The 13,217-nt window shown below is 46.3% G+C and overlaps 1 protein-coding gene across 3 annotated transcripts in view; it reads left to right on the top strand.

Annotated features, from left to right (window-relative positions):
- LOC121588924 overlaps nucleotides 1-5,124 on the top strand; it is a 93,357-nt gene extending 88,233 nt beyond the window's left edge. For all 3 annotated transcript variants that reach the window (XM_041907386.1, XM_041907385.1, XM_041907384.1), the window contains one exon: nucleotides 2,992-5,124. In XM_041907386.1, coding sequence (XP_041763320.1) covers nucleotides 2,992-3,184 — 193 coding nt within the window. In that variant the 3' untranslated portion in view covers nucleotides 3,185-5,124. The remainder of the gene's footprint in view (nucleotides 1-2,991) is intronic.
- The last annotated feature ends 8,093 nt before the right edge of the window (nucleotides 5,125-13,217 follow it).

Raw genomic sequence — 13,217 nt, 5'->3', positions numbered from 1 at the left:
GGAGGAAATGCTTCTCCTCTCCCGGCTGTGCTCTGTGTTTTCGCTTTTGTTGCTTTACTTTAATCGGATTATTTATAAACTCGCCATCGGTGGTACGCCATCGCATTAAGTGCGATTTTGCGATTATTTTCTGTTTCAACATCGGCCAGCACTCGAGTTTCGAGCGGTTTTTTGGAGTGCGATGGGGGGAGGGGGGGGGGGGGAATTGCTGAGCCTGTATACTGCGCCAATGGCTTAACGTGCTCTGGCGACTCTAGCAGGAAGGGCAGGAGCGAAGAATGTGTTTTGCATTCCATATCGTGCCGATCGGCCAACTTGGTCGGGTCCCTACTTGGCCACTATCTTTGCCCCCCTCTCCGTATCTAAAGCGCACACAAACGCAAGCAAGCAAAAAAAACCCTCGGATCGCCGCTCACAATAGGCTTAAAAGAGTTTAAAGTTAGGAAGAGACCGTTTGAAAATGCCTGCCAGGAGTGCCAATGCTTTGATAGAGGCGACTAGTAGCCCCTGCCGCTCTGGCTGGCCGCTTCGTGCCAAATTGGAACAATAATTTTATTCACTTTCTTACTACTTTTTTGTATGTTGTTGAATGGGTGCGATTTGAAGTGCGGGAAACCACACTCATAAAGCCGTGTGGTACATCTTGGCTTGGTTGGAGAAGTGCACCACCATCAACCATCAGGCACTCTCTATCTATGTGCACCTGGAGGCTTTTTCCGGTTTAGTTGAACTGTTTGAGTTTGGTACCGACTCGACCAAAATGGGGATTGGGTTTTTTTTAGTTCATCTCAAACCCCTTTTCCGGAGTGGAACAAACTTTAATCGTTTTGCTCGAATCTGCTGGTATGGCATTAAACAAAAAGTGCCTTCCAAATACTCTCTTTCCGCTAGTAAACGACATCATACACACTGCTATCAGCTCAGTTTTATTGCAGCAAAAATTGCAAACTGCGCTTAAGGTCTCATCTGCCTACGACCAGAAAGGGGGCTGAGTATAAAGGGTAGTGATGGGTAAAGTTGACAAGAATCCGGAGTCCGGACTACGATACAACTTTGAAAATTTCGTAGCCGACTCCGAAAATAGTTCCGAACAGTATTTTCCGGAGCCGTCCGGAATCGTCCGGAGATGTCCAGAGTCGGTCGGGGTCGTAGTCATCCGGAGTAATTGTCGGAGTCATCCACAGGCGGAGTCATCCAATGTCGATGTCATCTGGAGTCGTCCGGAGTCGTCTGAAGTCGTCCGGCGTCGTTTGCAGTCGTCCGGAGTCGTTTGGAGTCGTCTGAATTCAGAGTCAACCGGAGTAGCCCGAAGTCGGAATTGATCGCAAAGCATTGTTGTAGTCGCTAAGCGCTATTCACGAAATGCGCAAAAAAAAAAAACAAAATGAAATACCAGTCCGACAGTGACTGACACTGATCGACACCGACTCCAGTTTGATTCTGATTCCGGACTCCAACACCGACCGACTCCAACTCCAGCTGACTCTGACTGCGGGGAGAGCTAGTGGTTCCGATTTTGCCGTAGTCGACATCTGACTAACAATAACAGGAGTCGGATCGGAGTTGTGGACGCGCTCCAGGGAGGACATCACTGTTAGAGGTTTGAACGTGCAGCGTTATGGCACGGATAAAATCCCGACCCCTCGTGCTCATTACCCCTAGAGGGTAATCGTTTGCTCGCCAAGTACCAACTTCTGCTTAAATATCACCATGAACCGTGAGGCGAGGCAGTCGCTCCCTCCACTGCCTCGGGATGTGTGTGGAGAAGGTTAGTTTGAAACATTTGCAACATTTATCTGCTGTTGCTGATGGTCTCACAATCCCGGTGGGGTTGCAGATATTGTATGGAGAACCAACCTCCCCAGTCCTGCTTGTGTGCCGGTACATAATCTCTGGGAATTTTACTGTCATCCAAGGTGGAAGGGAGGAGGGAGAGATCCACAACGCCCAGCTATAGCTATGCTCGGGGCACGGGTGAGAGAGATAAAAACGTCCCCAACTTCTCTAGCCCAGTTCAACTTTCCCATGCACGCTAAATGTCACTTTAGTGCGGAACTTGGTCGTTTATTTTGCAGCCGGGGCAGCTCGCGGACGTTGCACCACCGCCGCACGTTACGGTTTCAGCTGTCACTGCCGATTAAAATGCTTTACTGTCAGAATAAATGAAATGAGCGCGGCCTGGCCTGTCCTGTCCTGCCGAGCGTGAACTTTTTGGAACAAAACGCTACACTAGCACAGCACGAGGGGAGTTAGCGGTGTGGCCGGGAAATTCGTTCGTTCTAAGAACCTGTGAGCGGCCAAAGTTTTTGCTATTAGTGTGCACCAAACAAAAAAGAAAACCAAGCCCTCCAATAGGGACGTGATGCAATTTTCAAGGCGGATCATATTAGCTTGCGAATAATGCAGAGTGAGCGCATTTTCGAGTTTCATTTTCATTTTCATTTCAGCCAATGTTCAGCCACTGCTGCCGTCGTGTCACAGTGTGCCGTTGCTCGATTGCTCGATGAGCATAAATAACTCACGCAAATTGCTCGGTTCCAGAGTTAATAAATAGTGTACCCCCTTTGCATCGTTAACTTCGAACGCTCTAGCCACCCGGGCGGTGGAAGGAAAATGGCACACACCGGTCACCCGTTTTAAAGTTTTAATGATCGTTCCAACTCGTTCCATTATTGATGGCCGATCTTGGCTGTGCTGTGTCGGTCAGTCTTCGGTCGGTCAGGCGATAAAGTTTACCATTTAATGATTGCCGCTTAACGAGTAACTGCTGCCCCCTGCAAAAGCGTGCCAACATGCACGGGCAAAGAGTTTTAAATTAATAATGATTTTTATCATTACTTGCTGCTTCTGCTGCTAATGCTTTTCTATACGAGTGTACAAAACTTGAATGTAATGAGTGTCCTTGAAGGAAACAGAAACATATTCGATGCTGCTACTGGGTATTATTTCAGCCAACGACTAAAGTGAGGATGTTATTTTTATTCTTTTCAGTGCTGATTACACCTTACAAAATTTCTGTCTTGCATCATTATCCACCACGTCTGTCGAGGTCAGGGCGCTGAGTGCAGAAGAGGAAACGGTTCGAGTAGTCAGCTCGATCTCATCGCATCCCACTGACTGGTCCGACCTAGCCTGGATGGAACGGATGGAACGTCTGGCGGGGACAAGGTCGTCGAAAGACTGAAATCTACTTGAAGCACTCAGGTTTAACAAAAAAAGCAACCCGACGTCATCGACAGTGCATCCCACACGCCGCGACTGGCGCAAACCTGGCGTGCTGTAGTGATAGACAAATTACGCTGAAAAACCTCAAACCTCATGTCGCTGCCACAAAGCTAGACACATGTCTGACAGACGCATACGCCGAGGTCTACGCGGTCGAGGTGGATAGGAATCAGCGCTTGTTTTTTTTTTTTTTGCCCTCCCCGAGCAGGACGACGATTTCTACGTTTACGTTTTTCCTTTCCTCGTACGCAGCGGTACACGAGAATGCCGACGATGATAGACGACGAAATGTAGGTTATGTTGCGTGCCACTATTATTCCTGCTGCTGCTGTCGGTGCCGTTGCCACTGCATCAGCGCCGGTTCGACTGAAATGCTTCACTCCGTCTGCACATTGCAGCAGCGCCACGGTTGTCCTCGACGTTCGTTCGCCGAGGCCATCGTGCATAGTAGGAAGCAGCATAAGCTTTGGAAGAAGATTACGCGGATGCGCACCGGCGGCACCCGTCGCCCCATTTGCTAGCCCCCCCTTAAACGAACGGAAATTGGTCGAAACCGTTCTCTGTGCCGCCATTGCACGGTCGCTTGCTGCGAGCCAGCGAAAGGGAAAACCCTGGCTCGCCCGTCGTCCGGCGTGGTGGAAAACGAAGCAAAGCGTGTGTGTGTTTGCGAGCAGAAGACTTGTGCAAAATTTACTGCCATTCAAGGTTCAAACGAAATTAGTTTCAACAACCGAAGCAAAAAGAAGCAGCAACCATCACCACCACCACTTCCACCGGCCCACGTTATCTTTGGTTCCTTGTGCGGGAAGGTTATCTTGTCCGTCTGTGCGCGCCTGCTGTTTGCCTCCCAGCCCAGATCCCTCACTACCATGCCATGCATTGCGAATTCGGCTGGTCGAAACCGTTTTTCGTGCTGGTGGTGGTGGGCCGAAGCCGGTAGGGGTAAGCAGAAACTTATGGCATCCATAATTTAGTCTCAATTCAAGTAGCACTCCTCCGTGCGGTGGGAATTGGCTACCGCCGGCCCGTTTCGAGCACGTTCACGAGGCGGTCCCGATCCGTGAGAACTCCCGGGCCGTGTGTTTGCGACGAAGTGAATTCATTTTAATTTGATGTAGATTTATCGTGCACCACGCTAAACGCATGCCCGCTGCTCAGTGCGAGTGCTGACGTTGTTGTCCGGCGTTCGTCGACATTGCTGGGAGCAGCCAACAATCTCGACCAGGGGGTTTGCCTCGTTCCGGGATTGATGGCAATGAAGATAAATTTTGACTTCCCGTCTCGAGCACTACTCCACTCGCTTGGAGAACGGGTTTGATCTAGTTGAAGTGATTCATTTTTAATTCTACCACATCGAGCACACAAACACATCGCATCGAGTAACAAATTAGCCTCACATAGTGAAACAGTATTTGCACACGAACCAATTCACGATGCAGCGAGTAAAAAGTAAAGGAAGTTGATGATCCCAACTAGATCAAGGCCATACCAATGCCAATCAGTGAACAGGGAAATATGTTATTGATATCAATAATCACGCTTCGTGTTGTGCTCGCACCGCTTCAACTCTTTATTTGGCCGTTTGAATAAAAGTGTCCTTGTTCCTATTTTTGCGCCGACCTAATCTAATCAGCCCGTTTACTGCAAACGCCCGTTTCGAGTTTGAGTTTTGAATTTCGCGCCACCGAGATGTGGCCGAGGCCGAGAATCTCGCAGGCCACGGAAAGCACTGGTGAGCGTTACAGTAGCGTAACGCTGCTTAAGCTAAAATTAATATGTAAAATGTAAAACATGCCAAAGAAATGCGAAAACATGAACAGCAAACGGGCAAAGAGCACGAAGCACGCAAAACGTTAAATTCAAATAAAAAATAAATGTATTTACACTCTCACAAGGGCATGGAGAGGAGGGCATGCCCTGTGGCAGCATACCGGAACGCTGCCGGCTTGAGTGTGTACATAAAGCACTCTCTGACGAGGCCTCACTCACGCTGGATGATGATAGCAATAAAATAAACACGGCACGAGAAAGCCCTTACGCGGCACCGGTGTAGGGGTGCGCGGGCCCCATACAGCAGGCTCGCAGGCCCGTTGAGCATACGCTCGGACAAGAGGGTAGACAAACACAAAGTAGAAACATGGCCAACCGGGGGGGGCACATAGGAGAAGCGAATGAGGGAGACTAGCGAGATGGATAAAAAATTAAACATAAAAGCAAAAGTAATTTCCTATCTCCGGGGCCGCATTTCATAATTCCGTTCACCGTGCAAGGGAGGGAGTGGATGATTGTGCCCAGTACGGCGGACTGGGGCAAGATAGTAAAGAACAAAACTATTCTTTAGGAGATGGAGAAAGAAAAAATACACAGGAAACGTTTAGTGGCTCTTCCCTTAGCTAGACAGAAGTGCGCACAAGGACGAGGCAGTGGTGCGGTTTGAGCCATTCAGCTAGAAAATGAGCTTCTGCCAAGTTTCTGCTCCCTACCGAACAGACGGGAGGATCCAATAAACTACCGGGTCGTTACGAGGGTGCATTTATTGGATGGAATTATACGCGCAGAAATTGACGGCACGTAAAATGTGGAATCGATATCGGAACCAGGGACACGGACGGCACACCGAAAATAAATAAAATTTGGGAAAACATCAAACCGTGACGGCCGCGCCGGAAGGCAGCGGTATTACATCGGATGCGTGCTCAGCATTTGCTCCGGCTGGCCAGACGCAGCACTGCAACACCAAACGCCCCAGCTGTGGGTGGAGAAATGGGTATTTTTTCCGTCTTTTCCAACGGGGGCGCATGTTCGATGCGGGACTTTAGATCATAGACGAACCATCATGCACACCGATTGGCACCGAGTGGCGAAACGTGTCTTGGCGGTGGCTGGGTAGTGCGTAGTTTGTGCTCGTACTTACACGCCCAGCCCTACCGTACCGTCGAACGGTTCACATCGATGACTATCGAAACGATGTGCGTGGCAAGTGGTGGTTCTACGGCTTTCAACTAAAACGGGCTGATGAGCTGATAACCGTGGGTACGCGTGGGTCCATCAACGCGCCCGGAAGAGGACACTCGAGAGTTTTTCGGTTTTGCTTGTGAGGGAAATCTACACGACTTTTTTTACTTGCTTCTTTCGTGCGTTACGTGTATCGTCGCGCTACAAACGCTTTGCTGTTGGCCGTACGACGGGACAGATGTTATAACAGTGTGCTGTTTGCTGATTGATTTGGGTCGGTCCGGGTTTCTGTGCGTTTGCTTTTCTACCACCATATCCACCATCATTTCGTGCATCGAGAGAGGTGACGGGACAAGCGAAAGCCGTTTTGATTTGATGGCTCTCCGCTCGTACTGTTCATCGTTTGGACGAAAACGAACGGAAGACACTTAACGGTGGTTCTTTTTTGCGCTCAATGGAAATATGATCATGCCCAAGTGATGGACCATTCTTGTTAGCGATCGTAAAGAGTAAGCAAAGTGATGTGTATGGCACATTGAGGATACAGGAAACTGCCAAAGAGGCGACTCATTGTTACCTTGAGCTGACATTGCTATATATTAATGAATGATTCTAACACAAAGTTTATTAAGTAACTAATATTATTTGAGTTTAGGTTGTTGGAAACTCTAACACAATTAATTTCATTGCTTAATATTTTTATTAAATTATACGTCATAGTTCATTTTGCAGAGTCTGGTTGGGATGTGACAAATCCTATTGATTATGCTCTAGCTATGATTGATGTTGTAAACGAACTTATCCCCTATTTTGATCTCTCATGAAGCTTCTACTACTTTTCGGGCCAAAGGAAAATTCCAGAACGCATACATGTTTCATTTTCTGTACATGTTAGTCACTTGTACAAACCATCTCTACCCAAACAATCCCATTGCTTGGCCCAACCTATCGTTCGGCTGTGACGCAAACTCAAATCTCTTCAACCGAGGTTTTCCCCAGTTATCAACAACAAACCCAGACGCAGACCGTCGTAACTTTATTTCCCAAACTTGTGGACACCTAAAACAATACCACACGTTGGGACGGGATGTCTGCAACCGTATGCTAACAGCTGATAACCGACCAGACCTTCCAAGTGCGGAGGTGCTATCGATTTTTTTTTCTCGCGCAAACAAATGTTGCCTTGCGCGTTTGTTTTAGTTGTTAGGCTCGTCGTGTGCTGCGTTATGCTGTCTTTTCTTCTTCATTTTGATATCTCGCAATCCCATCGATGGATGAGCCGTTGTTCAGCATACACCGGAGACCCAAAATATGCCTCTCGAATCAACGAAAGAATGTTGGACAAAAATCAAATAAATAACGTCCATTTATTGGGTCATTCGTTTGATAGTGTGCGAGTCTCAAGGCCCAGGGACAAACGTTACTAGAAACTGCTACAAATACCCGTACTTCTAGAGTCTGTCCGACGTGTGCAGAGCGTGTCCGCAAGCACAGGCAGCGTAGAGCCGTAAAATGTATATACCTGTGCGTATCGTGAAGAAAAAGCTTTCCTTTTCTTAACTCATTTTATTTTGGGTTGATTTTACCTTTGCAAGGGTTTTGGTGCCGACCGCGTGGAACCGAACACGGGACGGAGGTCTCTAAGGGCGTAATCAGTAGTATCTTTGCTCGAACATCCGGTTTTCCGTCCGTCCGGTGGTCGGCATTCGCTTGCAAACCAAAACGGTTAACAATGACAACCGACAAGACGACCAGTTTCTTCAGTAAAAAAAAACCAACCCTTACACTCAGCGCTCCTTTAGCAGTACTTCAGCAGCCGCGAAAACGTGCCGGCGCACACTGTTCCTACGACAGATGGGAAACAGTTTCAAGGAGTGGCGAATAAATTGTACACGGGTTGGCTTGCCATACCAGCCAAACGCCATTCACACGCGTCACGTTTACGACTTCGTTGATTAGAGATACTTCTTGCGGCCGCTCCCAAGGGCCAAATGCACGAGGCAAGGCATCACAGCCCCGGATAGCATCTTAAACTATCGTGACCCGCAATTACCCGGGTGTGTTAGCGAATTTAACGAAGGAAGTGGAATTTTGCCGTCGGTAGAAGTTGCGTTTGACAACGATTGGGCTGCTGCGGACGTCGCTAATGAAATTGATATTTTTGTTTTTGTCAACCAGAATTATCATACTGGTTGGGTCGTAAGATTACCGATGAAACGATCTCTGCTTAAGTATTTAATGGTAAGCTTATTTATTAAATCCGTTAGAATGGAAAGGCTGAATCATTTAAATGAAGATGGTGTTGGCAGAGTGGTGTTGGTGCCTGAATGATTGGTGCCAATTGAATAAATTTCCGATAGATGTATCAAAGCATAAGCATTATCAATACAAATGATCGATAATTTGAAAATAAAAGTTACTAGAACAAACGAGTAACTTCATAATATAATTCTTTGTATCCTCTATACCAGCGATCTCCAACCTGTGGTTCGCTTAACAGACGTGGTCCGCAATTTTTGAAAAAGGAAACCCTATTATTATACATATCGTGCATTTTTTGTCCCCACCATTAATATTAAATTTTCAACAGGTATGTCTAAAATTAGATAAAAACATATTTTAGATCAAAATCTTTGAACTAAGTCAAAAAAAAAAGTATGCTCTCAATAGATGTGGGCCGTGGCAATTGTGTTTTCAAAGCCAATCGGTATGCGATCCTAAAAAGGTTGCGGAGCACTGCTCTATACCATAAAATGTATGTCCGAATCGTCCCTGGTCTTTAACAAATTACATTTGCTTTTTTTAAAAATGCATATAAACGAAGACATGCGTGTAAGGATATTTTTGAGTTATATTTTGGTTTTATGAAACAACTCCTCCTCAGTTTTCGTGACACAATTGTTGGAGTAGATCTTGCGCTTCAGGTTGATCCAGGAATTCTCCATGGGATGCAGCTATAGGGATGTTAGCATGCATGAGATTACATAAATAGCATAAATCTTTTCAAACAATCTTTTCGAGTTGTGGCGTCATTGCTTGCCACCGCGAAACCAGAGGACGCGATTTCCATTTCCTGACGAGTATGTTGATGTTTTCCAGCTACTTTTTCGCTGTTTGGTCGGTTCTCATGGTCTTCCGCATCTGTTTCCTTTAGAGCTGACTGTCGCTTGGGAACGCCGGCCGTCCGGTTCCGGGGTCTTTCTTTCGATGCTCCGATTGTTGTCTAATAGTGCCAAGAAATTGTTCTGGCTTATTTTTGTCTTGTCGCAGTGCCGTTTTTAGAAAGTTTAATTTCGACTTATAGTGGTGCCCCATTTTGTCTGTCGACTCATGGAATAATATTATTGATACTACATGGGTAGTTTCGTTAATGGGATCCAAGGAAAACCAATCAATGGATTAAGTAAGAAAGGTGATTTTTCGGAATGTGTCATTGGAGATATTCAATAACTGTTATGTATATTTCATACCTAATTGTAAGTTTGACCATATTGGAGTTCGATTATTTGTTCACAAGCTAGATTCTAAAAACTCTTCAATACATTAAAATGCCTAAATCTCAGTAGATCTTTTTAAAACATTCGATTTTCTAGGGTGCACGTATTGTTGAACATTGTATAGAGTGTTTGCCCCGACCCTGACCCTACGATAATGCCGAGAATAACGAAGAAAATCATTTTGAAAGCCGTCACCATTAAATGCTTCACTCAACAAATCTGTTGGAATGCGGATTTTACCTATCAAAAACGAAACCATTCCACATTTAAGTGTCGGTATAAAACTCGCTTCTCTCCAATATATTTTATTCGCTACCCCGTTACTTACTCTACGCCCACCGCGTTTGTGTAACAAAATATCAAATCACACGTACAGCATGCATAAGATAGCATAAATACACCCCGCGCCCCTGTGTGGCTATAATCTGTGCCAGGCTAAAGAAACGCTCCTGGCGGTGTGCTATGATTTACAATTCTCCGCCACGATGACGGCGTTCTTGGGTGCAAAAACGTGGAAACCTTCTTTTTTTACGACCGCCTTGCTAAAACTGCCATACTTATGCGCAAACGTTTTTCGTCAAAAACCATCCAGTACCTGAGCGAAGGAACCACCTTGTGGCGTGAGGAAAAAACCGCCGGTGCCGTTGTTGCCGCACTTGAAGATTCAACAACGACGACCACGACGATGTCGACGACGACAAGGAACGTTGCCTAAAGTACCGCCATTGAGGAACGTTGTACGCCCATTCCCAAAATGAAATGCCGAAAATCCGATGGCTTCGCATTCCACCGTGGCCAAATAGCCGCATCTCCCCCATCGCGCTCGCGTCCGGGTCCGTGGCAAAGAAGTGGAATTTTATGTCACTCATCAAATATTCTAAATAGCATTTCGATTTCGTCCGTGCCGTGAATTTGGGCGAAATGTCGTGAACCGATGATGGTGGCGATGGTCGGTGGACGGTTTGCAAGACGTGAGTAAATTTCAATCGACGCGCTACGATTGACGAAGGATCGTGCTTTTTAGAAAACGCGCAAGGGGGGCGAATTCGATCTCTCGCAGCTACCGACGACGGACGATCCGATGCGGGGCGGTTTTATCGATCGAGCAAAGCATTAGGCATTAGTATGAGGGGAAGGGAAACACTCCTCTCCGAAGCATACGTAACCCGGTTTTTTCGCATTCACTGCGCTGCGATGTCGTTTGGCGTTGTTCGGCTTTGCGCTTGCACGGCAAAGTAAGACATTTCAACTGGACGCGGGCAGTCGTACTGTGATGGGAAAGGGAAGAGAAGAGAAGAGTGGGGTAGGGGTACAATTCATACGGCCACAGGCAGCATCAAAGGGAAGCCAACGGCACAGCAACACAGGGGTTGAGTTTTGTGGTTTTTGTGCTTCGCTTCTCGTGCAGCAGCAGTGCACATTGCACGAGACAACGCGACGAGATAAAATGGCGATTCGGATCGTTTGCCGCAATCCGTCCGTCCACTCGGCACACACACACACGCACAGACAGAGCAGCAAATGGGCAGGATGCATCTAGTGGGAGAGCAGGAGGAAGTTGCAGCAAGACAGGACCGGCAGGCGTGATGTGATGTGTGGCAGCGAACCAAATTGCCTAAAAACGCAAACGGCAAACTATTTTTATGCATTCGCAATCAAACGAACACACTGCACCGACGGTGGTCGGATTTCATCTCCGATTATGCTTTTTCGGATCGTTTTTTTTTTTTGTTTCTCCTCCCTCTTACCTTCCCGTAACGGACGCTTTTTTCACTCCGACTTTGGGATATCATGAAAGGTTATGATGCGGCAGGAAAAACCACAGTACCAGCAGCAACCCATCAACAACTGCCCTGAATGTGCGGGAGGAAAGAGTGGGGTTTGATACGTGCATATCGCTCGTTTTCATGGACTTGCGGTTATGTTGCAACCATCGCAAGAACCCACCATTTCCAAACCCATCATTGTCCTGGAAAGCAGCGCACTCACTCAATGGAAACTCAATCCAGCCGCCGGACTGCTGCTACTGGTGCGGTTGGCTGGTCTGCCGTCTGGCGTAGTAATGATTCCATTTATGCTTGGGTTTTCTGCTGGCGGTGCACTAAATGCTTTTTCATTCAGTACAGCCAATGTCTTTTCTTGTCACGTTCAAGGATACAACTGGTCGTTTTCTTTGCTGCGGTTGTGCTGTTGTGACGGGACCCTCGTCTCATCTCACGCGCCCCTGGTTGGAAGTTTCGGTTCAGAACGAGGGCTCAGAAAATAGTGAGCAGTCAGAAAAATGATAAACGAGCTTCGGAGCAGTATTTTTACTACCATGATACTTTCCAAAATGATTTTTTGTGCTTTTCTATTACATTTGCAGTGCCTTCTTTGGAGCAAAATGGTTTTTGTTTTGAAAATAAAACCACGTAACTGCAAACTGTGACCGTGTGCTGTGTTGCGGGGCATTTTGTTTTTTTGTTCCGCCCAGTGCTTTCCAACAGAATCCAATTGCCATACTTATAGAGGTCTCGACAGAAATGACTGTAAATACATGTTGCAACGCAAAACCGGGCTCTGTTATTGCAGTTGCTTTCTTATAACCTTTTTGTCAGTCGATACAACCTTGTTTTTTTTTTTTTTTTTTTTTGCTGTGCCGCTATCTATCTAGAGCACCAGAAGCAGCAGCAGCAGCACTAAAGAGCTACGGAATCGAAATCGGATGATGTTCAGCGAACCAGAGCTGGGGTTGGGTCTACTGTGGTCTACACCGGTGCGCTACCGGTTCGGAGCTGTAATCAATCCGCACAGAAATGCAAATGCATAGAAAACATGCCAACTATGCGCAAACCAAATTGTGTCCCAGGCTCGAGATGTTTTGCCTGTGTGCGTCCCTCTGTTGGGACCGTGTTTTGATGACCACATTGGCAAATATGCGGCTGCTTTCGGTACCCTTCCCCTCGTCTGATTTTGCAATCAACTTATTGAGCGGTCCTATTCGACGAGAGCTCATTGTTAAAGGTACTGTTATGTATTGTTATACTGTTATGATATGTATTAAATCTAACTTCAATCTTTTTAATCAGCAAATGATGCAAATAAATGCGGATACTAGATGTTTCCTACCAATTTTTCTATCGCGAATGAGCTTCACGTATAAAACGTTTCTCGAGCTTCACGCATTAAATACGAACAATAAATATATTACAAAAAAAAAGAGTTTTGCGTATGAAGCATACTTTACCCTTAACTGGCCTAGGCAATGTTCATTGCAAATGAGCGCAATTGATTCGTTTTAATGTGCATGGATGTTTAAGTATGTTCAATGCCCATCGGCTTCAACATTGTTCAGTGAGAATGCAATAAACCATTTTATGTATTAACATTTAAGTAATGCTTATATCAAAGACTCTGTCTATGACCTACCTACATGCTCATCAGCTACACGTTCATACAACCATGGGTTTGTTTGTGATTCCCATAAAAACATTCTTCAACACGTTGGATCTACTTTACAGAATTGTGTGTAATCAGATATCAAAGTGCCACGAAACAAAA

Source organism: Anopheles merus, chromosome 2R (assembly GCF_017562075.2).
Source record: "Anopheles merus strain MAF chromosome 2R, AmerM5.1, whole genome shotgun sequence".
NCBI lineage: Eukaryota > Metazoa > Arthropoda > Insecta > Diptera > Culicidae > Anopheles > Anopheles merus.
Note: the sequence above shows the minus strand (reverse complement) of the source record. Positions and strands in the feature narration are given on the sequence as shown.